Genomic DNA, 19,791 nt, shown 5'->3' with positions numbered 1-19,791 from the left:
CTTCTACCATTGTCTAATGATTCTTAAATGCTAAGTGCTGCACTTCCGTTTGAAATTCGCGTGCAGAGATGTGGATGCAGGAACTCCAGATGTGGGCGGAGTGTTGGAATCTGCAGGTGGAGGCGTGGCCTTATTTTGAATGGGGCTCATGGTGCTCTTGTTGATGCTCTGAACAATCAGGTTCAAGCAATCCAAACTGGAACCATTGGCATTGCCTTCAAAATCTGTTAAATTTAAGGCAAAGTCAATACTTTATTGCTCATCAGTAATTTTGATTTGATTTCTTACCTGAAAACTGGCCATATTTCTCCATGTGCTTGTTGTAAAAACTGAGTTTATCTTCCAGATAAGCGCCGGCATATGAGTTCTGCATAAAAGAGAGAAATATAAAAGAAATCAACTTTTAGTTGGCCTCAAGCAAAAGTGGGAAAACAATAAATTAGAAAAACTTTAGCGTCGCCGGGCAAAATGACAACGTCAAAATTGTCCGGAGCTGTCATTTTGGCCAACAAGTGCCATACAGAATGCAGTCTAATGATGAGATTAAGCCAAAATTTATGCTAGTGCAGATTCCGCTTGGCCAATTAAAATGCATTGAACCACCGCGGGCCAAAGTGGTGCATTGTCTGCGCCGTTTGGCGGTGCACACTTATTAGCAATTAAATTAATTTGGCGCTATATTTCTGCCGCGCATTCGCAGACGACAAGGCATCCAAAGACGGAGATGCGCTCGCGATTTCATTAGAATTCAAATCCGCCTTAACACCGATGCTAAGCAAATTATAATTGCCACTTCTGGGTGGGTTTCCTTTGTGCCCCCCCATCCATTACTTTTGCCAGAGGCCAAAATGCCGTCAGATCGTCTGCAAGGATCGGAGAGAAGCAGAGTAGAGCGTCCCCGCAGTGTCTGTTTATATTTTTAGCGGACAACAAAGTACCGAGGAGCAGAACACAAAATACAGAATACAAAACACAATTCAACCCGGGTGAACTGCGCTAAACAGAACGAGAACAGACGAACTCACGCTGCACTTTTATAAAGCGATTTATCATTTTCCAAGCGTTTAGTGACAGCCTGCGCTCGATATGCGACAACTCACACACAGCTACACAGTGAGAAATTACACGAAAGTAGGGCAAAACTAGGATTAGTTTTTGAACCATTTAAAATGAATAAATGAAATAAATCAAGCGCAGAAATGTGAGCAATTTTCAATAAGAATTTTTATTGAAGAGATAGATTTTTGTTATGGTAAATACATAACTTATTTCAGAAAACTTGGTTTCAGTGCACTTGTTTGTACGTCTATATGGAGTTTCGGTGTATTTTATATTTCCGAGCGACTCGGTTATATATCATGCATTGTATCTGAATGAAATGCCACTTATCACTTGGGCATTCCGTTCGTTGGGTTGCGTAAAGATTTTAAGCCGCTTTTTGGCGCGTTCCTCTCAGAAGTTCTCCACCGATCTTTCGAGCATGTAACGGATATGCGGCATTATGCGATTTGTTAACCACAAGCTGTGCGAGTTTCAGCCATGAAATATGCTTTTCATATACTAAGCCCTCTTTGGAAATATTGCTGTGTTTTTATGAGGGCTGCGGTCACTCGTGAAATCCCATAATCCATTTTTGAAAAATTGCTATTCATAGCCAAAAAATAACACTGCAAATGCTTGCTAGAAAATTGATGTTTATAGCAATTTTAAATTGTTTTGTGGTGTTATTCATTTAAGCCAAATGTTGTGGGTTATTGCCAAATGTGTTTATGATAACACCTAAATCCTTCCAAGAACCACAACAAATTATCGAAGAAAGCAAACTTTTACCACCTAAAACATAATTATTGAGCACTTTAAATTCCTGGGAAACATTTTGGCTGACCAACCATGTTTGAGATAACAAAAATGTTCACAAGCAATGTGATTTTTTTTATTGTGCCTCGAGTTGTGTACGTAATAAACTTAATTGGAGGAACCCCAACCGAGTACTGACTCACTTGTAGGCCGTTTTATCAATGGTAAATTTGCACCCACGTTACCAACATCTTTCAGTGAGTCATTTGCACCTAAAAGGTTTAATCTTGCCACTTGAGTGATTGCGGGTTCAATTACGTCGAAATTTGACTGATAGACGGCATGGCATTTGATTTCGTCCCCACTTAACACTATGTACTTCAGTTTATTAGCGGCGATAAGAAAATATACGAAGAGTTTAAGATACAGACAACTACTTGGAAATACAGTTCAAAAGGAAATCTTCAACTTAAATCGCAGAGTGCCGAGGTTTATAAATACACGGTCTCCAAATGAATGGATATGGATGAGATGGATGGATTGCCAGGGTCTGAAATGCATTTGAATGTCTGCACGTTTGGCGGGATGCCAGTTTTTAATCAAACTATGGCCGCACATTAATATCTGCCAATGGGGGGCTCAGTAAACATACAAATATGCAAACTTTTATGGTAAATTAACAAATTTGTACATTAAAAATGTGAGGAACTTAAACAAACTGCATGGAAATTACTCAACCCGAAAGGCAAAAGGGGGGCGTTTTGCGATGGCAAAAATGTTTGCATAATTGTTGACAATTTGTTAGCCTGTCAATTGCCCCGCTTGCCCCACTTTCTGAGGTCCCCCTCCCCTTTCCCCTCTTCAAAAAACTAAAGCCCTAATGTCTTGCAACACCTTTCGGGGAATAACAGCCCGGGGTCTTGTCATGTTTTTCCTGTGCAATTTGTCAACTGCCACGTCGGTTTTTCCTTCTCCCCGACGCACGGGAAACTATTATGAAACAGAAAAGCGATCGCTGCAATCCCCCAAACATGGGGATCTCTACTACTCCTTCTCTCTAGACGGCCAACGAATTTGTTGTAATTAATTTACAACACGATTTCCATTTTTATTTCTTATAGTCTTATAAAAAGAAAATTTATTTATTGCCTTTCACTAAATGCAGACGACGACCCTTTCTCTTTCCCTTTCCCTGCCGTAAATTCTCCGGCTATTTGTCCTCAGCCGCCTTACTTTTTACGTTTTAGGGAAAAAAATAAAGTTTTCGACTGCCAGATGGAGGCAAACTTCCCCGATTCATAATTCGTAATAAACATACTCCCGGTGATCGGGAGATTCTGGGAAGGAGGCGGAGAAGAGTCTCCTGGTTGGCGGAGCTTATTAAGTTGCCCGTCAGCGAGGGCATAAATTCCGGTCAGCAAATACAACATCGGATACCGAGCTTCGGGGATCCATCCGTATATTCTATTTTCATGTTCGGACCCTGAGATTTTGATGAATGTGCACGTCGCCAAAGAAAAATGTACGAAAGTGTTGCTCATGCATGAGAATTTTACGAGAAAATAATTGCGGAACGTATCTCCCCTCGATGCTGGGATTAATATTAATTGGGGTTGAGCGGAAAACTTACCAGATAATCGGACTGGCAGCTTTTGCCACTAAGATTCGGCGCCAGGTTGTCGCCATCGCGTGTGGGATTCGATTCCTATAATCCCAAAAATAATATATGGATTACCTATAGGTGGTTTAAGAAGTAGAAGTAGATCTTGGGACAAACCTGAAGCAAGTCCTCCAGGCTCTCGATATATTCGATGGCGTTGCGCAAGATCTCGACCTTCGGCAGACGCTGGTTGGGATTGGATGATGTGCGTCGCTTGAGGATCTCGAAGGCCTCGTTAACCTAGAATGCGAAAAGAATAATCAATTAATGGCCATCGTTCGAAATCATGGAAATCCATTAGGCGGATCATAAAAACACAACGCCCGTCGTGTTCCCCCTTAAGTGGCTCTTTAATAAAACATATTTTAAATTAAATAGAGCATAAAATTTTCAACAATTAAACCGTTCGCCCGTCGTCTGTCGCTTTATGACAGACTGTTTTCCCCGATTTTCCCCCTTCTCTAATGTCTCTATTCGGAGCTATAAATATATGTGTGGTTCGTCCTAAACTTTTACGATTGTCGAACTCATAAATGCCGCTGTTTAACTCTTGGTCTTGGCAAATCTTTATGTTCCGCGCTTGTTGGGTGGTTTCCCTTTCTGCGTTTTATGTCAATGGATTCCGATCTCGGATCTTGGATCTCGGATCTCGGCTGCTCCCCGGTGGGGCATTCAGTTCAGCCCCCGGGCAAGTGGCGATGTGTTAATTTGTGGGGTGCTGGCGGTTCTAATGACATTGCAACAAAGTTGCAGTCCTTAAGTGCAAGGGATCTACAGTATTCTATTTTAAGACTATTTCAAGGATTAAGTGCACAAGAAATGCAAGATCTTTTTTAGAGATAAGAAAACAAAAAAACACTAGGAAAATACGGTATCAAAACGTAGAATTTTTTTTAACATGTTTATTTGGAATATAAAACGTAAAAAATACAATATTTTTATATAAGTGAACACTATGACTGGCTTGCAAAATGAAACATTGATAATGTTGAAAAAATATATGTATGAGCAACTGGTAGCAATCGCAATAGGACTTCATTTAATAAAACATATTATATTTTAAATTAAATAGAGCATTAAATTTTCAACAATTTAACGAAATTGTATACTCGTATACCCCTTCAATGGGTAAAAACAAACCCAGCAAAATATCCTTGTTGGTAACCATTACGAGTATAAACTTACATAATCATAGTCGTTGAAATAAAGTTTACTGTTTACCCAATGATGAATATTTTCTGCATCAAAATTATTTTAAGGATTTTGGTCCAGCGCGATTTAAAAACGAGCTGTCTAAATCGAAATCTAAGTCTAATCTAAACCATTGTTTAAACTTGTACGTTTCCTAAATCTTTAGTATAGTGAAATACATATTTAAGTAATTTATCCCATGGATTCCCACCTTTCTCAGTCTCCTTCGTTCCCGCATGGTGGCCGCCTTCCGTCGGTCCACGGTGACGCTCTTCTTCTTGCACGCCTTGCAGGCCCACGTGAGGCAAGGACGCGAGGATTGGGCGGAGGAGCAGACGAGTGGGGCCAGGACGTGCTCCTCGGAGCTGAGGCTGCTGTTCTCGTCGTCGTAGTCGGTGGTGTAGATGGGCGAGGGCGTCATGTTCATACCGAGCTGCTTGTCCATCTCCGCCGGATGGTTTCCGTGGCTATAGTTGCAGGATCCTGCAATCGATCCGGAGACTTGGATCGAAGCACTGCCATTGTTCACCGAACTTCCATCGCCGACGGCATTGAAGCGGCTGAAGAAATTCTGCAGAGTCTGGTGGGTGTTCTGGTTGAGATTCGATGGCTGCTGGTTGTGTTGGCCATAATTGGTGTATCCTCCGTATCCGGGATGCGATTGCTGGCCATATCCGTTGTTGTACTCCTGCTTGATGGCGTTTGCCGCTGGCATTTCACTGCCGCCACTATTGTATTTGGTCATTTTGGGGCAGTTCACTTCACTTGGGTAGTAAATATATTTTTTTTGAAAATATATTTAAGTTTTATATTTTAATTTCTTTATATTTAAGTACCAAAACTGCGGTTTAAAGAGTCTGTCTTTTAATTTAAGTTTTGGTTCGATTACAAATCTTATTTTTCTGAATTAATTGTTTAAGTGTTGGAGAAATCGTTTATTAAAGTATTTCAAAGTCCTTTTATAATAACGAAATTTTTCGTTTTGATTTTTAGTTTAACATTTCTATTTCTGATCCCGAATCAAGGGTTAAAATATTTTATGCCGGATCACACAATTTTTGTTGAAAAGCAGGGTTGTTGTAGTTTCTTTTTTTAACCCTAGCTTTATTTAAATTTATTTCAAACTTGCACTTATTGTTGGTTCTTGCGATAACTCCCAAATTTATATGGTTTCGATTATAAAACACAAACATAAAACACAAAAATGTTAAGTACGTTTGGGAGTACGTTTTGGTGGCTCCCCCGAATTACTTGCGACTTGCGAACCGCTGAGAGTTCGTACCGCCTTCCGCCGCAAACGCAACACATTTGGTGACAATATCCAAGATCGGATCTCGGGGTCCCCAGATGTGCTCGCGATCCTCTCGGAGCTCTCGGAGATGTCGCCGCGTTTTGAGTGGCCAACGGGGCTGCTCTCGAGTGGTTCGAGTGGTTCCTATTTTTAAACGCGCCCCGCCATTAGACGACGACATTGGCGGTTCTCTAAAGGCAGAAGGACGCTAAAGCAGGCCACGCCCCCCACTCATTTTCTACTTCTCGGTGAATTTTCACAGATTTTCCGCTCAATGAAAAGCGTGTTTGTGAAAGGCTTATTTCGCTTAGAGGGAAATCAAATAAATTCAATTCTACCTGGCTACCGAGCGATTAGTGTTGGGGCATAAATTAACTGCGGCGGAACCGAAACAATTCGTTAATGTGACACTTTTAGTGGAAAGTGTCCCCACCTCCGATGGCACCCAATTTTCCATTGAGATACAGCCCGAACCAAACAAAAAAAACCTATTTGAGCAAAAAAAATAAAATAAGAGAGGTCGAAATAAAAATAGTCAAAAAGTTGTGTTTATTTATCGCCGCTCAGGCACAATATATATCTTTGGAAATCACCTTTAAATCTTCCCCAGCGATATTGTAAATCTTTTGTCTTAGGCCCGCGGTTTCTCGAGCATTTCCCATTTTAATTTTTCCACTTTTCCTCCTCCTCACCTTTCCATTTTATTTTATTTCCTCGCTTTTGTTTTCTCGCCGTACTTTGATGGATGTTTTGTTTTGATTCGGTTTGATGGTATTTTGGTGGCAAAGCCTATTTGTTGTGCCACACGATAATCCCAATTGTAAATCTAATCATTATCGCCTGTCGTGCTTTTTGTCTGCTTTTTGTTTGCACCGGGAATCGCTGAATTGCTGCTGAATTGCCAGGTGGTCAAGCAATAAGATTAGAGATTAGTATGAGCAAAGAGACAGAGGTTTGCGAGGCAAAGAACCATTTAAAGTAATTGAGATAAGGAGAGAATATCTATTTATGATTATTAAAACCTCTTGGAATTGTATAATGTTTTTGAAGATTGTAAAGAAAATCAAGAATTATGCTAGAATTATCCTATAACTAAAAATAAAAGGTCTTAAAACCAATATAAAAAGAACAGAGCTTAAATTGACTTGCGTGCTTGTTTTTGGAAAACCCTTCATAGCTCGTAGAACTGATAACAAAATTTGTTTTTCTTAAGCTCTCCCGAAAATTAGCACAGATGAAAAAGATTGGATCAGTTTCATTTCTTAAGTCTGAAAAACATAATTTATTTAAATGTTATTTAAAGTTTTGAAAATTCTACAGCAGGTGGCGTACTAAAAAAAACTCCAATAGATGGCGTACATCAATATATTTTAGGTGCCTACTTTTGGGACCCATCTATCACCGCGACTATCGTTTTCAAAATATCTGGCAGCGCTATGACATTTAACAACCGCTAGCGAAAACCACAAAATGTGGAGTTATTAAACTTATTTAAAATATATGCCTAGTTTTCCTGATAAAATCTTTTATTAATCAAAGCTGTATAAATAAAACAATCGAGCAGATGTAATTTCAGTTTTATGCTAAAGTTTTAAAATGCTGCTTACTCCGAGCATCATTAATCTGACGCAACTTCGTCGAATTTTAGTGCAGACGGTTATCAGTGGGTTGTTTGTTTATTTTTACCGAGGTAATATCTAAACTGAAGGTTGGGGGCCGTGTTTTGTCATCAGTCAGCACCTTGCGAATCAAAAACACGCGGTACCTCACTTTCCAATTAGGGCAATTAAGATGCGGCAGTGTCTGTCAATTGTCTGCTTTACTCGATTTAAGTTCAGAAATTACACCTGTTGTTTGTTTTATCTGTTGCCAGGTGGCAACTAAGGTTCTTGCTTTTGCATTTTCGCTTTCCATTCATAAAATCGAGTTGCATGCGGCAACAGTGCGTTTGAATTACGTCAGCCAATGAATGTTTCAAAGTGAGAGAAAGAGAGTTGGAGAGAATTTTGCACTCTCTGCGCAAAGACACCTTTCTCCGCAACAGAGAGAATGAAAAAATGAGACTAAAACAGCATCAAAGTCCTTGGAGTTTCATTATCAGCATTACATAGAAAGAAATATATTTATTCGAATTTATTTCGTGTTAAATTAAAAAAGAAATAACATTAACTTTCGACACGTTTTTTATTAAAACCACTTTTTCTACATGCAGAAAAGCAAGGTTTTTGAATTTTTTGTAAAACTAACATTTATATATAAAAAAGTGTTTGCGAAATAATCACGTTTGGCTCCACATAAAAAAAATTATGATAGGACCAAGACTTTTGTCAGTGCAGTGAGTGTGTGCATATAAATGTCCTTTGTTCTTATATTCCAAAAAATGAACGACGAATTTCAGCATAATTCTCTTTAATTACATAGGTATTTATGACGGTACAGGTTTTTTGATGAAATCCATTATATTTTACCTTTTCCGTTCGCTCAGCGAATTTCGCTGAAGACGAGACCCATAAGAGGGATGGGAAGGGGACTGAGAGGGGAACAAAGCATTATTTGAGAGCGAAAAACGGCGCAATTCTCGCATTTACATTTGAGCAGTCGGTGGAGACGGTCGCTCGCTCCATCTGTCAGCGGAAAAGAGAAAGAGAAATAGTGTGAAAGCGAGTGCGTGCTGTGGAGTTGTTATTGTTTTTATTACAAGGCGCGCGAAGACTGCGAAATGTTATTTTTGTTCTTATTGAGGAGAAGCATGGCGCAACGAAATAGAAAATACTGATAAAAGCGGAAAAGCAAATCGAGTAAACAAAAGTCGAAGTGTAGTGCAAAAGTTGAACGGAAATTGATAAGCGAGAAATAAACGGTCGTAATTGCTACCGTTCTACCTGTAAAAGTGTAATTAAATGGACAGGTGGGTAAATTAGCACTAAATTGTTGCATGTGGAGAGATCGGAGAGGATAGAGACAAATCTCAAATGTGTGTCAGTGTGCCAAGTTGAGAGCTTTCAGTGTCAACACGTGCATACACACACTCACCTTTTTACTCTTATTTACCTTGCTGTTCACTTACAACATGTTGTGCTGTTATTACTCTGGCTTATCAGTGTGTGCGTTAGTGTTTTTGTTTTTTTCCGCGCAAGCTCCCCCTCTTCCTTATCACTGTCCACAGACACTCTCGCTCTCCCTGCTCTTTTACTCTTTTTCCTCTCTATTAATACCTCAAAAGATTTAATTCAAAACAGATTTTAAAGTATTTTCGCTTTTGTTTACTTGAACACTGCGTGCTCATAGGTATTTAAAATAGTTAATTTATTGCTTAGTCACTGTGCATGCAACCCGTTGATGCAATTCGCCAGATACTGAAAATAGTGCAAAGGCATTTGAAAACCACTGAAATAAGTGAAATTTTTTATGACAGATGAAACACTTGCTCATTTTGAATTTACTCATGGCATTGAAGTGAAAGCTTTAAAACGTATTTCCTGGAAAAGGTTCCGCTTAAGAGATTACAGATTTTTAAAAGGCTGTAGTTTCCTATAGACTACATAAATTGCAGCATTACTTGAGCATTTTCTCTTATTCACTACGTGGCCAGCATCTTTCTTACAGAATCATCGTCATCCCCAAGGTCAACTGACTTACGTAGCGAATAACTGACAATAATAGTGTCAACTACTGCTGTAATAGTTTGAAAATATTAACAAGCCCTATCAACTAGTCTGTTTGTGTCCCATAGTTTGGCACGTGCCGTGTGCATTCCACAAGTTTAAGTTTACGCCCAAACGAAGATAGTGGAACTCATTGCAAAAATATTTCAATTTTATTGCCGCCTTCGTCGTCGTTTTCTTTAATTTGTTGCGACAGCTAACCTATTTAAATTTATAACCTCATCAAGGTGTTTTGCAGACCTCTAAAAGTCAAATTAACTTAGTTCACGAGTTTATAAATAGAGACCTGAAATTAAAAAAAAACACAATAGGAGGCAAATTTAAAAAAGTTTGCCGGATTATGCAAATATTTGTATACAAACAGAGAGTATTCCCAATTAAACATTTACTTTGCCATTTGGGAGTAAACTTCCTGAAAATGTTGGCTTCTCTTTGCTTAATAAATCTTTAGGTGCAGGCAGCAGACATCATTAAAGTTAAATATAAGTTGCCGGTTTAATTATAGTATTTTGTGTTGAATAAACAAGCAAGCTAAACGTCAGAAAATTCGGCAAATGAGAGAGCCACACGTGTATGCCAACTAAGCAAAAAGAATGAAAGACTTAAAATGCGCAAAAGACAATATTTCGGGGGTTGCTCGAACGCTATATACACACATAGCTAGACATGTGCTTTATAAATTGGAAAATTAGGCCAGATATGTTAATTGATATATGTGTAGAACTATTGGCTTGTGTCCATTGGGCAGCGTCAAAAAGTTGTTTACCTTTTGCGCTATTTTCCAACCGGTCTGTCTGGCGAACTTCTTTATCTGCCGGTCGCAAATCTTATCTTGGCTTTCGAGGGGGTTGAAAAAAATATTGCTCCTTATCAGACGCCTTTCGCCTCCAAGAACTGTTATCAGTTGGGCAAAATTGTATGGCGATAGCAACAACCAACGCGCGACTGTAAATTACATACTCGAGGATTGTCGGTCTGGTGGGTTGTTTATCAATATTATTAAGTCTAGGCCGTTCGGACCTTCCCTCGTCGAATAATCTTGATAATGAGGAAAGAAGAAAGCCAACAGAAGTCGATTTAAAAGCCAAGAATTGTGCTCAATAAAATAAAATATATTTTTAATTGTTTAATTAGAAGTGTGAGTCTAAGTAGGTTAGTTTATTATTTTATTCTCAAGTGCTTGTATATTTCTTAACTCTTAATTAAATTGTGTTAGGTCGCCAAATGGGAAGCATTTTAGAATGTTTCTTATAAAGATAATTGAATGATGTACTTATAAATTCAATACTTTAGAAGTTTGTGTCTTTCATTTGATGACTTAGCGTCTTTTTTAAAAGAAGGGTGGGTTTAAGTACCGTGAAAAATGTACTAAAGTCCAATAGATGTACCTATTATAAATTATAGGTGATAGAGCTTCATATTCGTTAGACATACAGTCTTATATAACAGTATATACATTGGTTTGTATATGGCTGCTCTATTCCATAAAAGATTTTGCTCAGCTAATCCGAACCATTTAACACAGTGTCAATCTCAATTGAGATCATTCGTTCAGCGATGAAAGTTAAATGAGAGAATCGCAAATGAGATAAGCATAACAGAAATTTAGACAGCTGCACGTAAATTCCGCATCCAAAGCTAAGCCCTGATCCAGATGCCTATATAGCCCAGCGGAATTAAGATTTCTGACTGTGGGTTCGTGTGCTTTATATACGAATTTCATTCCCCCACCAAGATAGACTTTTATACCCCCTAAAAAACGAACACTCGTGTGGCATGCCGTACATGTGATATCAATGGGCTTAAGGCTTTGTTGTGTATATGAACATAGAAAACGGAGCACAGAACTTTTTGTATGTACTGCGCCTGTTACCCAAGCACAAAAACAAGTTGATTTGCCCATATATCCCTCCCTGCCTACATACATATATGCACTGACTTCCCCCATCAACCGATAAAAACTATAGATTGCCGTATAAACAATTTTAAGAAAAATTGGCTAACCTTGAACCGTTGGCAAAAAACTTTCACAATGAAAAAGTTCAGTATCAAGGACCCAGAAATGTGTAGCGAGTCGCTTTCGAAGCGTTTTTCATTTGGCAAACGAGCAGTGGCCAACGCTGCGTATACGTAACCAAGTCGCAAGGCAAAAGAAAACACGTGTGTGAGTGTATGTGTGCCTTTGAGGATGTGGAGGTGTCGTAAACACACAGAAGAGATTAACTCAGTGTGCGTGCGGATGTGCGTTTAAGGTTTTTGAACTTGTTTTCGGTAAATTTCCACCACCCAGCATGTTTTTGGGTCGAATCATTTATGCAAAAACATCTAATCCCGAAAAAGAGGAGAACCCGATTAAAAATACACAAGACAAATTTCAAATCCAACAAAAACGAAGACTGGTATTTAGAAACAGCGTATGAAAACAGAAAGCTTACAAATTCTTTGGGATTTGCTTGGCATTTCGGAAAGGCGGCAATCAAAACAAAGTGTGCGAAATGTTTAGGTTCCCTGCAAGCCTTTGGAAGATAAATTTATCCCCTATCGTCTAGAAGACACTTCTTAGTCACTTCTGGAAGATAGAAAGACGATAGAGCACATTTTACAAAAACAAAATACACATCTATCGCCTAGAAGTCACTTCTTAGACACTTCTGGAAGATAGAAACACGATAGAAATTTTTGGAAAAAAAAGAAGAGTTTTTTATCGCCTAGAAGTCACTTATAAGTCACTTCTGGAAGATAGAAAGACGATAGAACACATTTTACAAAAACAAAATACACATCTATCCCGAAGAAGACACTTCTGAGTCACTTCTGGAAGATAGAAAGACGATAGCACACATTTTACAACAACAAATATACAAAAAAAAACTATCTTCCAATTCACTTCTGGAAGTTGATAGGAAGATAGTAAAGCAAAGGTCCCAAAAATTTACCGATATTCTGGTTTTACTGAACATTTTTTTGTATTTTCCTTTGACCCGCGTACTGATTTTGCTGCAAAGCGTCAGTTAGTTTCTAGATTGCTGACTTGCCAGTTCTAGTCTGAAAATTGTTAAGTGTTTAATGATATTATTGCGTCTAACAACGCGTACAATGCCGAAAAAAATGCAGCACATGTTAAGATCAACTATTTTTTATATAAAGGTAATGCACATCAGTTTCTAAATATGCTTTTCATTTTAATAATATTATTTGTTTGTTTTCTTTTAGAGTTTACATTTGTTAAATTTCTGGATGATTCAGAGCTGAAAAATCAAAAAATCTTCCATCAACAGTTCATCGGGTGTACAAGCGTCGAAAATATACAAAATTATATTAAAAAAAATATATTAACATATGTATAAGTTATTATATTTAAAAAAAAATTAAATTTTTAATAAATATAGTAAAAATATTTTCTATTATTTTTTTCCAATTGGGAATATTCTTCTGGGTAACTTCTGGAAGTGTCGCGGAAGTCACTTCTAGAAGTGTCGCGGAAGTCACTTCTAGAACTGTCGCGGAAGACACTTCTGGAAGTGTCGCAGAAGTCTCTTCTGGGGGGGTGACGCAGAAGTCACTTCTGGAAGTGTCGCGGAAGTCTCTTCTGGGGGGTGACGCAGAAGTGTCACAGTTCTTCCCGACGGACGTCACTTCCGCGATCCGAAAGCGATAGTCGCGGAAGATAGTTTTATCTTCCAGAAGTCACTCAGAAGTGTCTTCCGCGATAGAAAAGGCTTGCAGGGTTTGTTCGTATAAGAACTATGAATGTATAAGTGCTACACACGAAATTAAACAACTAAAAATACAAACAAATGTGCACATAAAAGTACGTACATTTCGACGCATATATATCGAGCATGCCTCGTTAATGGATCACATCACGATACGACGGTGTGGCTCACAGGCATACACATAAAAATAAAACCGAAAAACCACTTGCCAATAATAATATTTTGATAAAGTGCTCAAAAGTGTGCTTATATTTGTCTCAAACACAAGTTTAATAAAACCTTAAGTCTTATTATTAAACATGTTTAGCACACAAGCTCATTTACTTTTATTTTTTTGCACGCGCATAAAAAAAAACAAGTATACGTACCGTCGGCCATTTAAAATTATGTTAGCGTGTCGAAAAAATCGGGCACACATATTTAATATTATGCCACCCTGTCCTTCCCCACTCCTCTTTGAACTTGCGAAAGTAAAACCTATAGGCATTTTTTCCAAAGCGAATTCTTAACACTCTTTAGATAGTAAAAATATACTTTCAAAGAGCAAAATTGTGATTGATTAGATATCTAGGAAAATATTAAAGCAAATAAGTTATAAAACAGGTAACCCAATATATTAAATAATTCATTTGATAAACTTATCCTTAGCATTCCCCGCAATATGTTTAAAAGAGCCGACCGCTCGGTGCAAATACATAAAAATGCGTTGTATATACAGATAAATATTCTTTGCAATAATATCTTTAGAACCATTTAAACTTGGACTTTAAACTCACACAATAGACTTTAGTTATAACATTAATGTCATCATGGAAAAGATTTGTTCTTAATTTTCCATCAATACAGACCTATATAAATCAAGTCACAATCTTATCAAAAAAAAGTTGTAGGTTGATTTTGATCTAATCACTGTAATAGTTACAATTAGTTTCTACATAACTGGGTAGTTGCTAGGCAGTCATGATTTATCATTTGGAATCGGGAAAATCCATGAAAATCAATAATAAACAGCATGATTATAATAAATATCAGTTGAAGTGATTTGTTTTCGACCTCTTTCTCTGTCTGGGTACTTATATAATAAATATTAATCTGACAAAGATCTTTATGGTTCATGATTGGCAATTTCCAAAATCATTTCTTAATTTGAGGTATTTATATATTTTTAATTATTAAATACTCGAATTTATGGCAGGTCCTTCAGCTCAAGGGGTTTTTATTCAGCACGCAGCTTTTTTCCAGCTTGGTCATTATATGATCGGTTATTATTTAGCGTTTATAAGGTATATAAATATTTGACTTTATTTAATTGTTGTATTATTTATGGACGTGTTCGGATGGCAAGTCACCTTTACCTTAATACGAGACTTCCAAGATTTTGCCATAATTCTCGGTTGATAGTGAAACTAAACTGAGAAAAATGGAGAGTGAGAAAACGAGAGAGCTTTGGCGAGCGGCAATTTAAATACTCGTTCGCCATATTCAAACCTATAGATAAGTCTTAAGAGTCGTCAGACACAGCGTCATAAATATTTATTTTACATTTTTATTTTTTACTTTTCGCCGCTCTGTGTTTGTCTTCTTCTTCGCGAACGACGGGGCGTTGAAAATGTTTTCGGTTTTCGCGCTGGGCGGTTTAGTTCCCGAACGCTCGCGGAACTATTTGGTCGCAGTCAGCGCGAACTCAACCTAGTACAAAGAGAATATATGCAAATATTAGCCCATCACATCACTCAACATCGGAACCACCACAAAGTAAGCCGGGGATCAGGTTTCAGTTGGATTAAAAAAAAATGATTAGTAGGGCTAACTAGCTTTAGTAGTTGGTAGACAAAATTTCGAGTTTTATGTAACAAGACTGTGTTTTAGCCATCCACAGAAGCCCAGCTGCATTTAAAGTCGCCGGCCGTCGAGCAATGTAACACAAGGAGTCGCAGCCTGCAGCCACCAGCATGTCCAGATAGCAGTCCCCGGATCCTTAAACCCGATCTTAACCAGAAGCAGTAGCCAGACCAAAAAAAAAAAAAAAAAAAAGAAGGATTCCCAGGAAATTAAAGCAACAAATTCTGGTTACAAGACATGGCTCACTTCAGTGGTCATCGCCAGCCGGCTGAGGTGCCGGCCCACTTTAAAAATCTCTTCACCAATGGTCAGCTGGGAGCAGCGGAGGAGAACAATAACAATGAGCAGCAGGAGCAGGAGAATCGTCCTAGTAACAACAACGGGGATCCTTCCTCGGAAGTCGCCTGCTGGGTCTTCGGCTACGGATCACTGTGCTGGCATCCGGGTTTTACCTACACAAAGTGCATTACGGGCTACATAAGGGGTTATGTCCGACGATTCTGGCAGGGAAACGTCACACATCGCGGCTGCGAGGAAAAGGTGAGTGGGATTACCGAGATCTGGATAAGTCTAGCCACCGTCTGTTAGCACCTTTCGCGTGTATTTATCTACCAACTATGGAGGCGGTTTGGTAATTATTTTATTGCCTCCGCTGTTTGTTTTTAATGCTTTCGTCTGGCAGTTGGCAGTTTTTAAGTGTAAGCAAAGTGATCAGGCACGCGTTATCTATTCGCTCGACGTTATCAGCTGTGTTTGTGTGTGGCTAATGGCAAACAACAAGTGAAATTAGCATTCGCCAGCGTCTAGAGCGACTGCCAATTAAGATACAGGTTGTGTTTTAATTAACATAAGTGATTTGCTTGCTAAAAAGTCAGGACAAGCCCCTTTGGGTTAGATATGATTTCGATGTTATTGGAAACATTTGTAAACCAGTTTAGGAAAATGTCACCCGTTTTTGGACAACATTGAGGAATTCTATTGGGTAATTAAATTTTGATTGAGTTAGGTTCTTGCTGCTAGCAATGCGATCATGACAGAAGTCAACACCTTCGAAATAAGTCAAGGTCCCATATACCGTATAAGTCCCCAGTTAAATGTGTAAATGTCGTAAATAAGGCGAATATACAGAAAGTAAACAAACAGAGAGCTGTGTGCAGGCGGTACCTAGCCCTCAGTCTTTGTGGAGGCGATTCACACATAAGCTCCACAAATGAAAATGTATTTAATTCACTCAAGTGCTAACGTGTACTTTCTTTTATTCTTTGTTGCAGCCTGGACGTGTTGCAACGCTCGTTGAGGACAAAGAGGTGAGTAATATCTAGTATATAAAATAAAAATCACAAGTGGGGGACAGTAAAAAAGTGTATATGCGCCGTTCGAATTTCTCAACGTAAGCCCCATTCTGTGTTGGCGGTTTCCCTCCGAGAGAATAAACTCCCGGAAAGTCCTACCAACTCGTCCATATCTAAGGTTAAACTCTGGCAGATTTCCGCAGACAACCTGGTGCAAAGGATTCGGAAAACCCTCTTGATCACACACCAGGCGAAATTCCGCGGAATATAGGTGAATGCATTACGGAATGCACTTTTTACACCTTGATACTTTCTATCCTAGGCCCGGGGACTTTCGCCCAGGGCATTATCAATGGAGTTACCAGGAACTCGTTTGTGACCCCGAGAGACAAGCATGAAAGACTCAAAGCGGCAAGTAAAACGTCGCGAATAGCCTTATTTATACGTGCCAGCTGTGGAAAAACAAGTTGGGAATCATAAGCGAGCAACCGAGTGAGATAAGAATAGCACATACCTCGACCAAAATAAGCAGGGGGTTCAAATCCCACACAGGGCGAAAGTTAAAAAATATTTTTAGATTTATGCTTAACATCTGTTTTTATTTTTTATTTATTCGATGTATATTTTTTATTTTTGATTGCAGGGAATCACTTGGGGCTGCGCTTATAGAATAACAGGGAGCACGGCACTGGATTATCTCAAGCAGCGCGAGTGCACACTGGGTAAGTAAATCAATTTAACAATGAACCCAAGATTAGAGCTAATCTTTGATTAACCCCCAACAGGTGGCTATGCAACAATTGATACAAAATTCTTCCCGCGCGTCGCATCTCAGGACACGCCCTTCAGCGGGGAAGCAGTCGAGGTATTAGTCTATGTGGCTACGCCGGAGAACATACACTGGCTGGGTGACGATCCGGCGGAAGAGATTGCCCAGCAGATTGTCGAATGCCGAGGACCCAGCGGCCACAATGCCGAGTACCTTTTGCGCCTGGCGCTATTCATGCACGAAGAGATCCCCGGCGTTAGGGACGACCATCTGTTCGAGCTGGAACGCCTGGTTCTAGAGGAGCTGTACCGCCGCCAAATACCTCTGTCGTCTGTGATGGGCCGCAATCCGGATAGGATACGGCGCGACTCGCACGAGGACATTCGCCGCCCGCCATCCTTCGAGTTTACCTCCCGTGTGCCAGATACCAAGCTGCGCTGCCTGAACATTTGATTGCGGGTACGTGCTGGTGGCCAAAAATATGTGGTTGCAGCTAGTGATGCACCAGCCGCGATTATAGCTACAGCAAATTCCAAATTACTGATTGACATTGTAGCTTGTGAGATAACCAGAGTCTATCGCCAAAATTCGACGTATTCTTTAAATTGTAAATAATCCTAGGCCTTAACATAAGCAACAACTCCTCGATAAGTGATCTGATTTATACAATAAGCTAGGATTAAGCCAGTCCGTAAGCACAAACAACTTTTTACACGAAAAATAATGTCAGGGAGTTGCATTAAAACGAAAACATATTAAGAAAATTTTTTGTTTCGGTAATTTAATTAAATACAAAAGCACTTGCGCAAATGGAAATTAGTGGGGACCATAAAGATCAAGCAAAAATTAAGACTAATTGGTGAGAATCTCGGCGGCACGATTCTCCATCAGTTTCTCCATGTTCGTGATGGCGCCCATCCATGTGTCCAAAGTGCTGGCCATGCCAACAATCTGGCTGCGATTCAGAACGCGTGGCTGCACCCACGACATGTTAACAACTCCGGCCACCTGGTCAATCTCGCCTCGCACAAGATCCAAAGCCAGGGCCTTCATGATGAGCAGCTCTACTTCCTTGGCGGGCAGTTTGGTCTCCTGCGCAATGTCGGTGAAAGAGATGGCCCGCTCGATCGCAGAGCGCTTGAATGTCATCTCCATGAGGCAGAGCAGGGAGATCTTCTGACGCAGCTTGACCTCCTGGGCAGCCAGATCAGGTATCTTAGACCAGATTTTCTTCATCTCATTGAATCTGTTGAAGAGGAGTGAATGTTAAAAGCTAGTTTATAGATTTAGTGGCTTTACGAACTTGTTGATGTCACCGGTGTTGAAAGCTTTGAGCAGTTCCATTAGCCACTCGTTTTCCGTACCCTTCAGCGACTCCAGGATGGGATGAGCCAGTAGTTCGCCGATATTGTAAACTCCATCGCCCAGGAGGGCAGCCAGGCCTAAGAAGAAGGCCTGCTGTGCCCACTGATCGCGCGGGTAGTCGTCCAATGAGCAACCCAGGAACTGGAGGCCACATCGGTAGTAATCGCTGTGCTTTCCAACGCGGCGATAATATTGGGACGCCAGCATGTAATACTTTCCATGGACTGGTGTAACATTGCCCGCTTCCTCAAGCACATCGCGCAGCTCTTCGATAATCTTTTTGGTAGCATTCAGATCATTCAGATTGCTGAGGTAGAGATTGCCTTGCATGACCTGCAGATACCAAACAGCCTCGTCGCAGATCTTCACCTTGTCCTTCATCTTCTCGAGAAAGTCGATGGCCTCCTTTTTGTCCCCAATGTTATCAACCACGACCTCAAGGATTTGAATCAGTCCATAGGGGTTTATTCTGTAAATAAATAAATTAAGATATTGCCAAGTCAACTGAAGAATCCGACTCACTTGGTCTCGAAGGTGGACAGGAAGTTCTGGTAGAGCTGCAGAAGTGCAGTCTCGTCCTGCAGGGACTCGTGACGCACGAAGGTCACCAACTTGATGGTCAGCTCGTTCCATAGTCTGAAAAATAATTAGATTATTTGGGAAAATGATTTTGATGAGCCTGGGCTCTCACTTCTCATTATAGAGCTCTTCGATGAGCGTCCACTCTGCAGCGAGATCTTTGTTTGTGGTCTTCTTTTGGGCCGCCAAGTAGGCAGTGACTGTGGCTTGAGGGTTAGACATCGCAAAATCGCTATAATTTGCTCCTTATCCTGAGTAAATTCAAAATTTGATATCGAGTGTATTCCCAAACTACAAAAATTGCAAATCACAATCGCCGACGCAGCTGTCAAATTGACAGCACAGCAGTGTAACCGTTTCTTCTTGCTATTTTTGGTATTCGGTATTTTCCAAAAATCTTACCGTTAAAACATATTTCGGTATTTAAAATTTAACAAAATTAAATTTATAAAATTTAAATAATACAAATCCTTTTACCACAGACAATTGTTATACATTTTTAACAAGTTGCTTCTTGCAGCTTAAACCTTTTAAGAAAAATTTTTCATTCTGATTTTATAATTCAAAATGAGTAATACAAGCCTATAAATTCCATTTACTTAAATTTGTTTAACTTTTGAACAT

General features: G+C 39.5%; 3 protein-coding genes across 4 annotated transcripts; 1 reads left to right on the top strand and 2 right to left on the bottom strand.

Moving 5' to 3' along the window:
* Positions 1–15: 15 nt before the first annotated feature.
* Positions 16–5,942, bottom strand: LOC108087354 (myogenic-determination protein). Its single transcript, XM_017184695.2, has 5 exons — positions 4,860–5,942; positions 3,575–3,697; positions 3,428–3,502; positions 289–367; positions 16–224 (listed from the first exon to the last, which is right to left on the bottom strand). The coding sequence occupies exons 1-5, from the start codon at positions 5,391–5,393 to the stop codon at positions 31–33; spliced, it is 1,005 nt and encodes a 334-aa protein (XP_017040184.1). The 5' UTR covers positions 5,394–5,942; the 3' UTR covers positions 16–30.
* Positions 5,943–8,523: 2,581 nt separating this feature from the next.
* Positions 8,524–17,987, top strand: LOC108087270 (glutathione-specific gamma-glutamylcyclotransferase 1). 2 transcript variants are annotated; one of them, XM_017184576.2, is made up of 5 exons: positions 8,524–8,847; positions 15,190–15,702; positions 16,434–16,469; positions 17,098–17,176; positions 17,240–17,987. In XM_017184576.2, the coding sequence occupies exons 2-5, from the start codon at positions 15,400–15,402 to the stop codon at positions 17,674–17,676; spliced, it is 855 nt and encodes a 284-aa protein (XP_017040065.1). In that variant the 5' UTR covers positions 8,524–8,847; positions 15,190–15,399; the 3' UTR covers positions 17,677–17,987. The 2 variants fall into 2 exon arrangements, with proteins under 2 accessions (XP_017040065.1, XP_017040066.1); XM_017184577.2 differs by lacking the exon at positions 8,524–8,847 and adding an exon at positions 14,961–15,075.
* On the bottom strand, positions 17,979–19,500 carry LOC108087269 (26S proteasome non-ATPase regulatory subunit 13). Its single transcript, XM_017184575.1, has 4 exons — positions 19,280–19,500; positions 19,111–19,224; positions 18,527–19,057; positions 17,979–18,469 (listed from the first exon to the last, which is right to left on the bottom strand). The coding sequence occupies exons 1-4, from the start codon at positions 19,387–19,389 to the stop codon at positions 18,076–18,078; spliced, it is 1,149 nt and encodes a 382-aa protein (XP_017040064.1). The 5' UTR covers positions 19,390–19,500; the 3' UTR covers positions 17,979–18,075.
* Between the last annotated feature and the right edge of the window lie 291 nt (positions 19,501–19,791).

Source organism: Drosophila ficusphila, unplaced genomic scaffold (genome assembly GCF_018152265.1).
Source record: "Drosophila ficusphila isolate 14025-0441.05 unplaced genomic scaffold, ASM1815226v1 contig_791, whole genome shotgun sequence".
Lineage (NCBI taxonomy): Eukaryota > Metazoa > Arthropoda > Insecta > Diptera > Drosophilidae > Drosophila > Drosophila ficusphila.
Note: the sequence above shows the minus strand (reverse complement) of the source record. Positions and strands in the feature narration are given on the sequence as shown.

Bases quoted from the DNA above. Each gene is read 5' to 3' on its own strand.
- LOC108087270 (XM_017184576.2), top strand. From the start codon at position 15,400: ATGGCTCACTTCAGTGGTCATCGCCAGCCGGCTGAGGTGCCGGCCCAC. The intron at 15,703-16,433 runs GTGAGTGGGATT...TCTTTGTTGCAG, and splicing joins ATCGCGGCTGCGAGGAAAAG to CCTGGACGTGTTGCAACGCT. The intron at 16,470-17,097 runs GTGAGTAATATC...TTTTGATTGCAG, and splicing joins CGCTCGTTGAGGACAAAGAG to GGAATCACTTGGGGCTGCGC.
- LOC108087269 (XM_017184575.1), bottom strand. From the start codon at position 19,389: ATGTCTAACCCTCAAGCCACAGTCACTGCCTACTTGGCGGCCCAAAAG. The intron at 19,058-19,110 runs GTGAGTCGGATT...ATTTATTTACAG, and splicing joins CTGTCCACCTTCGAGACCAA to AATAAACCCCTATGGACTGA. The intron at 18,470-18,526 runs GTTCGTAAAGCC...CCTCTTCAACAG, and splicing joins AACACCGGTGACATCAACAA to ATTCAATGAGATGAAGAAAA.
- LOC108087354 (XM_017184695.2), bottom strand. From the start codon at position 5,393: ATGACCAAATACAATAGTGGCGGCAGTGAAATGCCAGCGGCAAACGCC. The intron at 3,503-3,574 runs GTTTGTCCCAAG...TTGGGATTATAG, and splicing joins GCCTGGAGGACTTGCTTCAG to GAATCGAATCCCACACGCGA. The intron at 368-3,427 runs GTAAGTTTTCCG...TCTTTTATGCAG, and splicing joins GCTGCCAGTCCGATTATCTG to AACTCATATGCCGGCGCTTA.